This window comes from Phaethon aethereus, assembly GCF_964289735.1.
Source record: "Phaethon aethereus genome assembly, contig: HAP1_SCAFFOLD_569, whole genome shotgun sequence".
Classification (NCBI taxonomy): Eukaryota; Metazoa; Chordata; class Aves; order Phaethontiformes; family Phaethontidae; genus Phaethon; species Phaethon aethereus.
The window spans coordinates 1-15695 of record NW_028114083.1 but is presented as its reverse complement, the minus strand read 5'-3'; the positions used below and the strand labels follow the sequence as shown (position 1 = coordinate 15695).

The window sequence follows — 15695 nt, the reverse complement described above, 5'->3', positions numbered from 1 at the left end:
GGTTCCTCCCGGGGGCCGCCGCCACAAAGGGGCCCCCCCCCGGCGGGGGGGGCGGTGGAACGGGGCCTACGGCTTTGTGCGGCGGCGGGCGCGGCCGCCCAGCGCCGGTCGGGGGCCGCCCGCAGCCGCCGCCGCTCCCGCTCCCGCCGCCGCCGTCTCGGGGTCGGGGAGGCCGCGCCCGGCGGCTCCCGGGGCGCGGGGACGCGGCGGCCCCCCCCGGGGCGAGGGCATGGGCCGGCGGCGGCGGCGGCCCCGGGGCGGCGGGTCCCGGTGCGGGGCGGAGGGGGGGGGAGCGGCGGGGGGGGGCTCAGCACCGGGACAGCGGCGGTTCAGCACCGGCGGCGCGGACAGCTCCGGGGGCGGAGCCGGGCGGGGGCGGCGCGGGAGCGCGGGGCGCGCGCTTATAGCCGGGACGGGGGGGGAGGGGAGGGGGAGGGGCCTGGGGCGGGGAGGGGGAGGGGGGAGAGCGGGGAGGGGGAGGGAGGGAAATCCCGGGAATCCCGGGGGATTGGGGGAGGGCAGGGGCATGGGATGGGGGTGGGATGGGATGGGATGAACCGGGATGGGATGAGCTGGGATGGGATGGACTGGGATGGGATGGACTGGGATGGGATGAGCTGGGATGGGATGAACCGGGATGGGATGAGCCGGGATGGGATGAGCTGGGATGGGATGGACTGGGATGGGATGGACTGGGATGGGATGAGCTGGGATGGGATGGACTGGGATGGGATGGACTGGGATGGGATGAGCCGGGATGGGATGGACTGGGATGGGATGAGCCAGGATGGGATGAGCCGGGATGGGATGAGCTGGGATGGGATGAACTGGGATGGGATGGGATGAGCCGGGATGGGATGAGCTGGGATGGGATGGACTGGGATGGGATGGACTGGGATGGGATGGACTGGGATGGGATGAACTGGGATGGGATGGACTGGGATGGGATGAGCTGGGATGGGATGGACTGGGATGGGATGGACTGGGGATGGGATGAGCCGGGATGGGATGGACTGGGATGGGATGAGCCAGGATGGGATGAGCCGGGATGGGATGAGCTGGGATGGGATGAACTGGGATGGGATGAGCTGGGATGGGATGAGCTGGGATGGGATGAACTGGGATGGGATGAGCCGGGATGGGATGGACTGGGATGGATGGACTGGGATGGAATGAACTGGGATGGGATGGACTGGGATGGGATGGACTGGGATGGGATGGACTGGGATGGGATGAGCTGGGATGGGATGAACTGGGATGGGATGGACTGGGATGGGATGGACTGGGATGGGATGAGCCGGGATGGGATGGACTGGGATGGGATGAGCCGGGATGGGATGAGCCGGGATGGGATGAGCTGGGATGGGATGAGCTGGGATGGGATGAACTGGGATGGGATGAGCTGGGATGGGATGGACTGGGATGGGATGGACTGGGATGGGATGAGCCGGGATGGGATGAGCCGGGATGGGATGAGCCGGGATGGGATGAGCTGGGATGGGGTTTGGCACGTGGGGGTGACGCACACGGTTGCCGTGCACACGTGTGGGGCGCCGGTGGGTCCCTGGTGAGCCCCTCCCCCCCCGGGGGCTGCCCCTCCCCCCCAGCTCCGTGACAGCCGCTCCGGGTAATCACGGCGCCTCATTAGCATCTCATTAGCACCTCATTAGCATCTCATTACCTGCCCCGGCCCGTCCGCCCCTCCCCCCTTGCCACGGCAGGCCACCCATGGGTCCCCGGGGTGCGGAGGGCACCTCGCCGCGTGCTGAGGTTGCCCCATGGGGCGCTGAACTTGCCCCTCCACGCACTGAAGTCGCCCACCTGTGCGCTGAGGTTGCCCATCGGGCGCCGCCGTTGCCCTGTGGGGTGCCGAGGTTGCCCCCGCTAGGACTGAAGGTGCCCCATGAGGTGCCGTGGTCGCCCCATGCAGTGCTGAGGTTGCCCTCCAGGCACTGAGCTTGCCCATCTGGATGCTGAGGTTGCCCATTTGGTGCAGTGGTTGCCCCTCCAAGCACTGAGCTTGCCCAACCAGCACCCACAAGCACCGAAGGTGCCCCGTGACATGTTGAGGTTGCCCACGCTGGTGCTGAGGTTGCCCCATGAGGTGCCAAGGTTGCCCCCACAAGGACTGAAAGTGCCCCATGGGGTGCCGAGGTTGCCCCTCCAAGCACTGAGGTTGCCCACCTGCGTGATGAGATTGCCCAACCGGCTGCTGAGGTTGCCCCTCCAAGCACTGAGCTTGCTCAGAGGGTGCTGAGGTTGCCCCATGGGGTGCCGAGGTTGCCCCATGGGGTTACTGAGGTTGCCCAACCTAGTGCTGAGGTTGCCCCATGGGGTGCTTTGGTTGGCCAAGGTAGTGCTGAGGTTGCCCAACACGTTGCCAGAGTTGCCCCATGGGGCGCTGCAGTTGCCCCCCGGGCCCAGTGGTGGCCCCGGGTGGGTGCCGACGTTGCCCGGGTGGCTTCACACCCACAGACACGAGTGTGCCCACGGGGCAACCTCGTCACCCACAGGGCAACCGGGGGGGGGCTAATTAGCATATCAATGAGCGGGGCAGCAGCTGGGCCGGGCCCCCCTCATTAGGGCTCATCAATATGCAAATGGCGGCGGCGGCTGCCAGCGCGTGACGAACGGCCCCGCGTGGCGCGACCCCACGTCACCCGTGGCACCGGCTCCCCCCCTGCCCCACGGCTTCCCCCCCCGCCCCACGGCTTCCCCCCGCCCCACGGCACCCATCCCGCCCCACGGCGCCCATCCCGCCCCACGGCTCCTGCTCTGCCCCACGGCGCCCATCCTGCCCCACGGCTCCCCCCAGCCCCACGGCTCCCCCCACCCCACGGCGCCCATCCCGCCCCACGGCTCCCCCCCGCCCCACAGCGCCCGTCCTGCCCCACGGCTCCCTCCCACCCCACGGCGCCCGTCCTGCCCCACAGCTCCTGCTCTGCCCCTCCCCGTCACCCCACATGCCCCCAGTGCCCCTCTCTGGGGCATGGTGTGGGGCTGGGAGTGGGGCTGGAGGGGATCCACTATGGGGCAGGGTGTGGGGCTGGGTGTGGGGCAGCATGTCCCTGCCACGGGGCACAATGCAGGACAGTGGAGCCCGCCGTGGGGCAGGCTGTGGGGCAGGCCGTGCCCAGCTCTGCACTGCCCCCCCCCAGCCCCACGGCGCAAGGCGGGGGGCAGGCACTGATGGAGACACCCCGGGGGGGTGCTGCCCCCTGTGACCCCCACGGGCCCGGCCCCACAGCGCCCCACAGCGCGTGACAGCTGGGCTGGGTCCGGCTCTGGGAAGGAACCGGCAGCCGGGTGACTGGGATGGGGACTGGGAACACCGGGATTGGGGCTGGGAATGCTGGGACAGGCACTGGGAGCACCAGGATGGGCACTGGGAACACTGGGGTGGGCACTGGGAGCACTGGGACGGGCACTGGGAGCACTGGGACAGGCACTGGGAATACCAGAACAGGCACTGGGAACACCAGAACAGGCACTGGGAGCACCGGGATGGGTGCTGGGAGCACCAGGACGGGCACTGGGAACACCAGAACAGGCACTGGGAACGCCAGGACAGGCACTGGGAACACTGGGGTGGGCACTGGGGGCACCAGGACAGGCACTGGGAGCACTGGGACAGGCACTGGGAGCACTGGAGTGGGCACTGGGACGGGTGCTGGGAACACTGGGGTGGGCACTGGGAGCACTGGGACAGGTGCTGGGAACACTGGGACGGGCACTGCAGCAGCGGTGTGGGGCAGCCCCACGGGGCAGCAGCTGTGGGGCTGAGCAGGCGTCTGGGACGCGGAGCCCTTTATTGCGCAGAGCCCCCCAGAGATGGGGTTACAAAGTGGGGGGCACAGAGCCGGCCGCTGCCCAGGGGGTCCCGGCCCCCCTGCTCCGGGCTGGTCCAGGGGCTCGCTGGGGGGCTCCTCACTGGCGGGGCCTCGTTGGGGGGCTTGTCATCGGGGGGGTCACTGGGGGGGTCCTCATGGGGGGGTTCTTTGTTGAGTGCCTCGTTGGGGGGCTCCTCATGGGGGGGGGGGGCGCCTCGCCATGGGGCTCCTCATTGGGTGCCTTGCTGGGTGGCTCTTCGTTGGGTTCCTCGTTGGGTTCCTCGTTGGGTTCGTCGTTGGGTTCATCGTTGGGTTCGTCGTTGGGTTCATCGTTGGGTTCATCGTTGGGTTCGTCGTTGGGTTCCTCGTTGGGTTCCTCGTTGGGTTCGTCGTTGGGTTCATCGTTGGGTTCCTCGTTGGGTTCGTCGTTGGGTTCCTCGTTGGGTTCGTCGTTGGGTTCATCGTTGGGTTCCTCGTTGGGTTCCTCGTTGGGTTCCTCGTTGGGTTCATCGTTGGGTTCCTCGTTGGGTTCGTCGTTGGGTTCGTCGTTGGGTTCATCGTTGGGTTCATCGTTGGGTTCGTTGTTGGGTTCGTTGTTGGGTTCGTCGTTGAGTTCATCGTTGGGTTCCTCATTGGGGGGGCTCTTCGTTGGGTTCATTGTTGGGTTCATCGTTGGGTTCGTCGTTGGGTTCGTCGTTGGGTTCCTCATTGGGGGGGCTCTTCGTTGGGTTCATTGTTGGGTTCATCGTTGGGTTCGTCATTGGGTTCGTCATTGGGTTCATCGTTGGGTTCTTCGTTGGGTTCATCGTTGGGCTCTCCGTTGGGTGGTCCCTCGCCGGTTCCCTCGCCGGGGGGCAGGCGGCCGAGCAGGCGCAGGCAGCTGCAAACCTCCTGCCGGCCCCGGTGGGTCCTCTTGGTGCCGCGGGGCAGGCGGCGGCAGGCGGCCAGGTTGAGGTAGGCCAGGTGGGGGCAGGCGGCCAGGAGGGCGCTGGGGGGGGGACACGCACACGCACGCGGCGTCACCGCGGGGCGCCGCCACGCGCGTCCCCCCCCGCCGCTGCCGGAGCCTCACCCGAGGGCGCCGGGCGTGACCTTGGTGCCGGCCAGGTTGAGGGAGCGCAGCGGGGAGCCGGGGCCGAAGGCGGCCAGCGCCCGCGCCAGGTCGTGCTGCCCGAAGCCGCGCCCGGCCAGGTCCAGCTCCCGCAGGCTCCGGCGCCATTTCCAGGCCAGCGCGGCGCTGCCCTCGCTGAGCCGGGGGAGCTGCTCGGTGCCGCACGGCAGCCCCAGGTACAGCTGCTCCAGATCTGCCGGCGGAGAAGACGGTTGGCGCGGCGCGGTCAAGCGCGCGCGGCACGGCCAACGCGGGGCGGTTGATGCGGCGCGGCCAGAACGGCACGGTATGGCCGCCGTGGCGCGGCCGACACCGCGTGGCGCGGCGTGGCGGAACGGCCACGGTACGGCCAACGCCGCACGGCACGGCACCGCCCGGCCCGGCGCGACCGACGCCACGTGGCGCGGCACGGGATGACGTGACGCGGCACGGCCCGGCGCTGCCGCCGCAGCGTGACGTGGTAGAAGCCGGTGCGGCACGGCCGCCCACCCGGTCCCCCCGCGCGGCCGGGGCGTCTCACCGGCGCAGGGCAGCTCCAGCAGCGCGCCGGGCGTGACGCGGGCGCAGCCGCGCAGGTCGAGCAGGCGCAGGCGGGCGGAGGCGTGGAGCAGCCGCCGCAGCGCCTCGTCGCCCACGCCGGGGCCGCCGGCGCTCGCCAGGCTCAGCTCCTCCAGCCGGGGGAAGCCGGGGGCGCCCGGGGGGGCCCCGCGCCGGCACTGCCGGGGCGCCCAGCTCAGGTTCAGCAGCCGCAGCACCTGCGGGCAGCGGGGGCGGCCTGCGGCGGGGGTGCGGGCAGGGGTGCGGGCAGGGGTGCGGGCAGAGGTACCTGGAGGTGCGGGCAGGGGTGCGGGCAGGGGTACCCTGGAGGTGCGGGCAGGGGTGCGGGCAGGGGTGCAGGCAGGGGTGCGGGCAGGGGTACCTGGAGGTGCGGGCAGGGGTACGGGCAGGGGTGCGGGCAGGGGTACCTGGAGGTGCGGGCAGGGGTACGGGCAGGGGTGCGGGCAGGGGTACGGGCAGGGGTGCAGGCAGGGGTGCGGGCAGGGGTACCTGGAGGTGCGGGCAGGGGTACGGGCAGGGGTGCGGGCAGGGGTACTTGGAGGTGCGGGCAGGGGTATGGGCAGGGGTGCGGGCAGGAGTACAGGCAGGGGTGCAGGCAGGGGTACCTGGAGGTGCGGGCAGGGGTGCGGGCAGGGGTACGGGCAGGGGTGCAGGCAGGGGTGCGGGCAGGGGTACCTGGAGGTGCGGGCAGGGGTACGGGCAGGGGTGCGGGCAGGGGTGCGGGCAGGGGTACCTGGAGGTGCGGGCAGGGGTACGGGCAGGGGTGCGGGCAGGGGTGCGGGCAGGGGTGCGGGCAGGGGTACCTGGAGGTGCGGGCAGGCTGCCTGCAGCCGCTCGATGGGCAGGGGCAGGGGGGGGCCGGCGCCCCCCAGCGCCGCGTCCAGCTCCAGCAGCCGCAGGTTGGGGCAGTGCCCGCTCTGGGGGGGGGCGGGGAAAGGAGGGAGGGGCTGAGCCACGTCTCGAGTGGGCCCCCCCACGCCCCCCCCCCCCCCCCCACGTACCGCCAGCGCGGCCAGCGCGGGGCCGGGGCGGGCGCCGCCGCTCAGGCTCAGCTGCTGCAGGCGGGGGCCGGCGGCCTCCAGGAACCCCCCCACGGCCGTGGGCTCCACCTGCCGCACCCACGCGGGGCCGTGCCCCCCCCCACGCGGGTCGGCGTGGCCCCTGCCCCCGGGCCTCCCCCCTCCCCGGGTATCCGTGAGGTGTGTGGGTGTGTCCCCCCCCGCCCCCGGGTCCCCCCCACGGGTGTCTGTGTCCCCCCCCACGGGTGTCCCTGTCCCCCCCCACGGGTGTCCATGTTCCTCCCCCCGGGCGTGCCCCCCCCCGGGTTTCTGGACGTCCCTCTCCCCACGGGTGTTCCCCCCACGGGCATCATGCCCCGCCCCCCCCCCCGTGCTCCGACCCCCCCACGGGTGTCCGTGCCACGCCCACGCCCCAAGGTGTCTCCCATGGGTGTCTGTTCCCCCCCCACAGGTGTCCATGTCCGCCTCCCCACGGGTGTCATGCCCCCCCACGGCTGTCCCCCCCACGGCTGTCCCCCCCACGGGTGTCCATGTCATGTGCCCCCCCCCCGCCCCTCCCCCAACTCTCTGTGCGCCCCCCCCAGGGTGTCCACGTCCCCCCCCCCCCGGCGTCCCCCCCCCGGCTACCGTGCCCCCCCCACGGGTGTCCGTGCCCCCCCGTGGGGCGGTGCCCACCTGGCAGTGGCGCAGCTCCAGGCAGCGCAGGCGGGGGCAGCGGGGGGGCAGGAGGGCGAGGGGCTGCGCCGGGACCCCCCGGCAGCCGCGCAGGGCGAGCGAGCGCAGGAGGGGGCAGCACTGCCCCACGGCCTGCGGGTGTGGGGCAGCGCCGTGGGGCACGGGCCGCCGGGGGGGGCGTCGGGGGGGCAGGAGATTGGGGGAGTTCCCCGGGCTTGGGGGTCCCGGGGGGAGGTGGGGGAGGTTCCCGCGGGGGGGGGTTGTGGGGCTGGGGGTCACTGGGGGGGACGTGGGGGGCGGGAGACGTGGGGGTGCCGGGGGGGGTCTATGGGGCACGGGAGGGGTCGGGGTCCCCGGGGGGCAGGAGGAGGACCAGGACCCCCCCAGCCCCCCAGCGGTGGGGCACCTCTGCCCTCTCCTCACCCCCTAAATGTGGGGCAGCCTCCCGGGTGTGGGGCAGCCCCTGGGTGTGGGGCAGCCCCCCGGGTGTGGGGCAGCCCCCCATGTGTGGGGCAGCCCCTGGGTGTGGGGCAGCCCCCTGGGTGTGGGGCAGCCCCCCATGTGTGGGGCAGCCCCCCGGGTGTGGGGCAGCCCCCCATGTGTGGGGCAGCCCCCAGCCCACCTGCAGGACGACACCCACGTGGCTCCCCCAGCCGCAGAGCGCCAAGTCCTGCAGGAGCGAGAACCTGCCGTGGGGCCGGGGGTCCCGGGGGGCGTCCCGGGGGGCCGGGGAGCACCCGGCCGTGGGGCAGCCGCCCCCCCCGCCCCACCTGCTCTCCACCAGCCGGCGCAGGGCGCCCGGCACCCCGCCTCCGCGCGGGGGGCGGCCGCCCCAGCGCCCCCGAGCGAGACCCTCCGCCAGAGCCGGGGGGCGGCGGCGGCGCGGGCCCACAGCCGGCACACGCGGGCGGCCCTGGGGGGACACAACGACACGGGGGTGGGGGGGGGGGGCGTGGGCGCGTCTCCCGCCCCACACGTGTGGGGCGGCCCCCCCCGGGCACCCACCTGCAGAGGAAGGGGACGGCCCCCTCCCCCTCCACCGCCGCCTGGAAGATGCGGACGAGGATTTCGGGGGGCAGGCGCGCGCCCCACGCGCTCTGCGGCCCCACGGCGCCCGCCGCCGCCTCCGCCCCACGGCGCCTCCTCTTCCTCGGGGGGGCGGCCCGCGGGGGGCGGGGGGCGACCCCCTCCCCGGGCAGGACGAAGAGGACGTCGTCGGCCGGCTGGGGCGGGAGGGCGGCGAGGCGGCGGCGTGGGGCGCGCCGTGGGGCGCGCCGTGGGGCGGGGGACCGGGGGTCCCCGGGGTGTCCCGCCGCCCCGTGGCTGCTGCTGGTGGGGCAGGGCCTGGCGGGGGGGGTGGGGGGGTGAGAGGTTGGGGGCTGGGCCGGCGGCAGGGTCAGACCCACGGCAGGACCCACAGAGAGACCCACTGCCAGACCCATGGAGAGACCCACAGCGGGACCCACAGCCAGACCCACGGAGAGACCCACAGAGAGACCCAGGGCCCGACCCACGGCCCGACCCACGGCCCGACCCACAGAGAGACCCACAGCCAGACCCACGGAGGGACCCACAGTGGGACCCACAGAGAGACCCACGGCCCGACCCACGGCCAGACCCACAGCTGTGCCCCGGACCAGACCCACGGCCGGACCCACGGCCCGACCCACGGCCGTGCCCCGAGCCGTGCCCACGGCCGGACCCCACTTGGGGGTCAGGGCCGGCCGGGGGGGGATGGGTCCCGCCGCTCACCTGCCGCCATCTTGGAGGGGGAGGGGCGGGGGAGCGGAACCGGCGCCGGGGGGCGGGGCCGGGGGGAGGGGCGCCGGGGCGGGGCCAGCACCGCGTCCCCCGCGTCCCCCGTGTCCCCCCGCCCCACGACGGCGTCCCGCGGCCCGTCGCGGGCGCCCCACGCGCCCCACGGCCTCAGCGCCGCGGCCGCAGCCGGGGCCGCCGTGACGCCGCGGTGACATCGCGGCGCTGGTGTGGGGCCGCCACGGTGCTGACGCGCTGCCACGCCATCGTGGTGATGTCATGGTGCCACCGCGGTGATGTCATGGTGCCAACATAGTGACAGCGCCGCCATGGTGATGTCACGGTGCCGTCGCGGTGCCACCATGCTGCCAGTGCCGTCGTGGTGGCATCACAGTGACGTCACAGTGATGTTACAGTGCCGGCACAGTGGTGACATAGTGACAGCGCCGTCGTGGTGATGTCACGGTGCCGCCATGCTGCCAGTGCTGTCACGGTGACATCACAGTGATGTCGCGCTGCCGTCGTGGTACGACACCGTGCCAGTGCCGTCGTGATGACATCACGGTGACACCACGGTGCCGTCACCGTGTCCCCGGGGGGCCGTGGACCGGGGCGGGGCTATGGGGCGGAGCTACGGGGCGGGCCGGGGTGGTGGGGCGGGGAGTGTGGGGCGGAGCTACGGGGCAGGGGCGGGGCTATAGGGCGGGGCTACGGGGCAGGGGCGGGGCTATAGGGCGGGGCTACGGGGCAGGGGCGGGGCTATAGGGCGGGGCTACGGGGCAGGGGCGGGGCTATAGGGCGGAGCTACGGGGCTGGGGCGGGGCTATAGGGCGGGGCTACGGGGCAGGGGCGGGGCTATAGGGCGGGGCTACGGGGCAGGGGCGGGGCTATAGGGCGGAGCCACGGGGCTGGGGCGGGGCTATAGGGCGGGGCTACGGGGCAGGGGCGGGGCTATAGGGCGGAGCCACGGGGCTGGGGCGGGGCTATAGGGCGGGGCTACGGGGCAGGGGCGGGGCTATAGGGCGGAGCTACGGGCTGGGGCGGGGCGGGGGGCTCTGCCCTTGTCCTGCCCCGGGGGTGCCCGTCCCGCCCCCGTTACGCGCCGCTCCCGTGGCCCCGCCCCTCCGCCCCGCGAGGGGGCGTGCCGGCCCGCCCCTCTGGCCATTCGCGCGAGAGGCGGGCGGCGGCCAATCGGGCGGCGCGGCGGGGCGCTGGGGGCGGGGCCTTCCGCCCCTCCCCTCCGCCTCCACCAACGGGGCGCCCGGGACCGGGGCCCCTGAAGAAGGCTCCTCCCCCTCGGCGGCGGGTACCCAATGGGAGCGGAGCCCGCGCGCAGCGGGGGCGCCCCGGCCAATGGGGCGGCGCGGGGGGCGGGGCCGTCCCGCTGCGGGCCGGGCGGCGGCGGCGGCGATGGGGCTGCGGCGGACGGTGAGGGGGGGCGGGACCCACGGGCCCCCCCGCGACCGCGACCCCCCGCCCCCTCACCCCCCCCACCCCTCCCCCCGCGGCCGGGATCCCCCCCCGCCCCCTCCCCCCCCGGGATCCCCCCTGCCCCTCCCCCCATGGACCCTCCCCCCCCCCCGGGTCCCCCGTGTGCCTCTCCCCCACGGGGACCCCCCGTGGGTCCCTCCCTTCCCCCCCCCGTGGGGCTGTGGGTCCCCCCTCCCCCCCCGGGGATCCCCTCCCCCGCCCGGGGAACCCCACAGCCTTCCCCTCCCCCTCCCCGCCGGGGATCCCCCGTGCCCCTCCCCCACAGCTTCTCCTCCCCCCCGCGGGTCTCCCGTGGAGGAAGGGGAACCCCCCCCCGGGGACTCCCCGCCCCCCCCCGGCCCCCCAGGGAGCCCCCGCCCCTCCCCCCGCTGCCGCCCCGCCCCCACCCGGCCCCGCCGAGGACGCGGCCTTGAGCGCTGGCGCGTGGGGCTGCCCCTCCCCCCCCCGCCCCACGGAGCCCTGGTTGGGGGCACCCGTGGGGCCGAGCCGGCTGTGGGGCTGGCCCCCACGGGGCCGGGCTGGGTTGGGGCAGGGCCCCACGGGGCCGGGCTGGGTTTAGGGGGCACCCATGGGTGCGTGTGGGGCAGTGGCCCCACGGGGGGGAGGGGGGGGACACGCGGGGGCCCCACTGACCCCCCGCCCCTAGATGCTGCTCTGCCGCCTCCCCACACCCCGGCTGCAGCGACCCCCGGCGCGGCCCCGATCCGGCCCCATGGCCCCCCGGTGGGTGCGATGTGGGGCAGGGGGTGCGGGGGGATGTGGGGCACAGGGGCGTGATGTGGGGCACGGCGGGGGGATGTGGGTCATGGGTGACTTGGGGGGTGCGGGGCAGGGATGTGGGGCACAGGGGGAGGATGTGGGTCACAGGGGTGAGTTGGGGGGTGCAGGGCGGGGATGTGGGGCGCAGGGTGGGATGTGGGGGATGTGGGGCACGGGGAGAGATGTGGGGCACGGGGAGAGATGTGGGGCACGGGGGAGGATGTGGGGCACTGGGGTGAGTTGGGGGGCGCAGGGTGGGGATGTGGGGTGCAGGGTGGGATGTGGGGGATATGGGGCACGGGGAGAGATGTGGGGCACGGGGGAGGATGTGGGTCACAGGGGCGAGTCGGGGGGCGCGGGCCAGGGCCGTGGGACGCGGGGCGCGCCGCGGGAGGCTGCCTGACGCCCCGCCCCACGGCAGGCCGCTTGGGGGGCGGCTGCGGCCGGTGCTGCTGGGGCTGGGGCTGGGGCTGCCCCTGGCCGGCGCCTGGTACCTGCGGGCCGAGCCGCGGGAGCGGCGCCGGATGCGGCTGGCGCTGGACGGCGTGGGACGCTTCGGCAGGTGGGGGGGCGCGGCGGGGGGCCGGGACGCCCGCGTCGCGTCCCTGCGTGTCACCCCCCCGGCCCGAGCCCCGAACGTGCCCCCCAGGTCGCTGGCCGTGGGCCTCCACATCTCCCTGGATTACTGGTGGACGGCCAACGTGGCGCTGCGTGGGCTGGACGAGGTGGGCAGGGGGTCGGCGGCCGGGGGGGGGCTCGGGGGTGAGTTGGGGGGCTCAGGGGGTGGTTGGGGGGCTCAGCTGCTGATTTTGGAGCTCAGGGGTGAGCTGGGGGGCTGGGTCGAGGGTCTCGGTGTGGGGTTTGGGGGGCTGGGAACTGGTTGGGGGTCTTGGTGTGGGCTGAGCAGCTGGTGGGGGGTCTCAATGTGGGGCTGTGGGGCTGGTCAGGGGGCTGGGGGGCCGGCTGTGGGGGTGGGTGTGGGCTGGTTGTAGCGCTCAGTGTGGGGCTGTGGGGCCGGTCAGGGGGCTGTGGAGGGCTGTGGGGCCAGTTGCGTGGCTCGGTGTGGGGCTGGGCGTGGGCTGTGGGGCTCGGTGTGGGGCCGTGGGGCTCGGGCGGGGGCTGAGGCTCCCCCCCAGGCCAGCCCGGCCTTCGCGGCGGGGATGTCGCGGTGCCACCAGCGCGCGGCGGAGCGGCTGCTGCGCGGGGCGCTGCGCAACGGGGGCTCTACGTCAAGCTGGGGCAGGGGCTCTGCGCCTTCAACCACCTCCTGCCCCCCGAGTACGTGGCCACCCTGCGCCTGCTGGAGGATCGGGCCCTGCGGCGCGGCTACCGCGAGGTGCGGGGGCGGCGCCGCCGCCGCGACGACGGTGACATCGTGGCCCCGGTCGCGGCGACGCCGCGGCTGCGATTGCGGTGACACCGCGGGCCCGGTCGCGGTGGCACCGGCGTCCCGCGGGCCGGGCCGGGGGCTGCGTGTGGGGGGTGGCCCCGGCCGGCGGCGTCGCGGGTGGGTCCCTCCGGCCGTGTGTCCCCCCGGTACGTGTCCCCCCGGCCGTGGGTCCCGCAGGTGTGTGTGTCCCCCGGGTCTGTGTCCCCCGGCCGTGGGTTCCCCCGGCCGTGGGTTCCCCCGGCCGTGTGTCCCCGGGTCTGTGTCCCCCCGGGTCTGTGTCCCCCCGGGTCTGTGTCCCCGGGTCTGTGTCCCCCCGGGTCTGTGTCCCCCCGGTGTGGTTCCCAGGTGGGTCCCTGCGGGTCTGTGTCCCCCCGGGCGGGTCCCCCCGGCCGCGGCGGGCCCGGGCCGGTCCCCGGGCGGGCGCTGAGGCGCGGCGGCCGCAGGTGGACGCGCTGTTCCTGGAGGATTTCCAGACGACGGCGGCCGGGCTCTTCCGGGAGTTCGACTACGAGCCGCTGGCGGCCGCCAGCCTGGCCCAGGTGCACCGGGCCACGCTGCGGGACGGCACCCCCGTGGCCGTCAAGGTGGGCCCCCCCGGGCCCCCCCGGCGCCGCACCCCGGCCCTCCGCCGCGACCCCCCCGTGTCCCCAGAGACCCCCCAGTGACCCCCCCCGTGTCCCCAGAGACCCCCCAGTGACCCCCCCGTGTCCCCAGAGACCCCCTCACTGCCCCCCCCGTGTCCCCAGAGACCCCCCAGTGACCCCCCCCGTGTCCCCAGAGACCCCCCAGTGACCCCCCCGTGTCCCCAGAGACCCCCTCACTGCCCCCCCCGTGTCCCCAGAGACCCCCAGTGACCCCCCCCGTGTCCCCAGAGACCCCCTCACTGCCCCCCCCGTGTCCCCAGAGACCCCCAGTGACCCCCCCCGTGTCCCCAGAGACCCCCTCACTGCCCCCCCCGTGTCCCCAGAGACCCCCTCACTGCCCCCCCGTGTCCCCAGAGACCCCCAGTGACCCCCCCGTGTCCCCAGAGACCCCCTCACTGCCCCCCCCGTGTCCCCAGAGACCCCCCAGTGACCCCCCCCGTGTCCCCAGAGACCCCCTCACTGCCCCCCCCGTGTCCCCAGAGACCCCCCAGTGACCCCCCCGTGTCCCCAGTGACCCCCCCACTGCCCCCCCCGTGTCCCCAGAGACCCCCCCACTGCCCTCCCGTGTCCTCGGTGACCCCGTGTCCCCGGTGCCCCCCCCCCGCCCGCAGTGACCCCCCCCCCCCCCCCCGTGTCCCCAGTGCCCCCCATACCCTTAGTGACCCCCCGGTGCCCCCCCCCAATTCCTCCACTGCCCCCCCGTGTCCTCGGTGCCCCCGTGGCCCCAGTGCCCCCCCGCCCGCGGTGACCCCCGCACCCCCCTATCCTGAGTGCCCCCCCCCCCCGTGCCCCCCCCCCCCAGGTCCAGTACATCGACCTGCGCGACCGCTTCGAGGGCGACATGCGGACGCTGGCGCTGCTGCTGCGCGTCGTCGAGTTCATGCACCCGGCCTTCGCGCTGGGCTGGGTGCTGGAGGTACGGCCCCCCCGGCCCCCCCGGCCCCCCCCCGGCCCCCCCCCGGCCCCCCCCGGCCCCCGTGCGCGCCTGTCCCCCCCCCAGGAGCTGCGCGGGACGCTGGCGCGCGAGCTGGACTTCGAGAACGAGGCGCGGAACGCGGAGCGCTGCGCGCGCGACCTGCGGCACTGCGGCTTCGTGGTGGTGCCGCGCGTGCACTGGGACAAGTGCAGCAAGGTGGGGGGGCGGGGGGGCCCGGGCAGGGCAGGGGCAGGCAGGGGCAGGCAGGAGCGGGCAGGGGCAGGCAGGAACAGGCAGGGGCAGGCAGGAGCAGGCGGGAACAGGCAGGGGCAGGGCAGGATTGGGAAGGAGCAGGCAGGAACAGGCAGGAACAGGCAGGGGCAGGGCAGGAGTGGGCAGGGGCAGGCAGGAGCGGGCAGGAGCAGGCAGGAACGGGCAAGGGCAGGCAGGAACAGGCAGGGGCAGGCAGGAACAGGCAGGGGCAGGCGGGAACAGGCAGGGGCAGGCAGGAACAGGCAGGAGCAGGCAGCAACAGGCAGGGGCAGGGCAGGATTGGGAAGGAGCAGGCAGGAACAGGCAGGAACAGGCAGGGGCAGGGCAGGAGCAGGCAGGGCAGGCAGGAGCGGGCAGGAGCAGGCAGGAACGGGCAAGGGCAGGCAGGAACAGGCAGGGGCAGGCAGGGGCAGGCAGGGGAGCCCCGGGGGTGCCGGGCTGACCCCCCGGCCCGTCCCCAGCGGGTGCTGACGGCCGATTTCTGCGAGGGCTGCAAGATCACCAACGTGGAGGGGATCCGCAGCCAGGGCCTGGGCCTGCAGGACGTGAGTGACACGCGTGGGGGGGTCCCGGGGGGGGTCCCGGGGGGGGTCCCGGACCGAGCCGTGCGCCCTCGCAGGCCGCCGACAAGCTGATCCGCGTCTTCGCCGAGCAAATCTTCTACACCGGCTTCATCCACGCGGATCCGCACCCCGGGAACGGTAACGGGGTCGGGGGGGGGGGGGGTTGTCCCGAAAAAGGGGGGGGGGCGGGGGGTCCCCGGCGCGGCCCCGACCCGCTCCCTCGCCGCAGTGCTGGTGCGGCGCGGCCCCGACGGCAAAGCGCAGCTCGTGCTGCTCGACCACGGCCTCTACGAGTTCCTCAGCGAAAGGTGAGGGGGGGGTCCCCAAAAAGCGGGGGGGGGCGGGGGGGGGGCGCCGGGGGTCCCGGCCCCCCGCGCTGAGGGCCGCGGCGCCGGCAGGGACCGCGCGGCGCTGTGCCAGCTCTGGAGAGCCATCGTCCTGCGCGACGACGCCGCCATGAAGACGCGCGCGGCCGAGCTGGGCGTGGAGGGTGAGGGGGGGACCCCCGGGGGGGGGCGGGGGGGGGTCCCTGCGCTCCGGGGGGGGCCCCGTCCCGTCCCTGAGGCTGGGTGACCCGCAGGGACTGGGGAGGGGGGAGCTGCCCCCCAAACCTTGTGCCCTGGGGAGGGGCTGCACCCCAAACTTCGCTCCCTTGGGGGGGGGGGGCTGCACCCCAAACTTTGCTCCCTTGGGGGGGCTGCACCCCAAATT

At 74.9% G+C, this 15695-nt stretch overlaps 1 protein-coding gene across 1 annotated transcript; it reads left to right on the top strand.

Annotated features, from left to right (window-relative positions):
* Positions 1–10358: 10358 nt before the first annotated feature.
* LOC309416287 (putative aarF domain-containing protein kinase 5) lies at positions 10359–15474 on the top strand (the record flags this gene model as incomplete). The annotated part of the gene is given in 13 exon segments (XM_082015856.1): positions 10359–10376; positions 11086–11162; positions 11620–11760; positions 11848–11923; positions 12335–12419; positions 12422–12534; positions 13032–13172; positions 14035–14148; positions 14233–14364; positions 14883–14966; positions 15041–15122; positions 15214–15292; positions 15383–15474. Coding segments are annotated over 13 exon segments (1234 nt in total), but the record flags the coding sequence as incomplete, so codon positions are not given.
* Between the last annotated feature and the right edge of the window lie 221 nt (positions 15475–15695).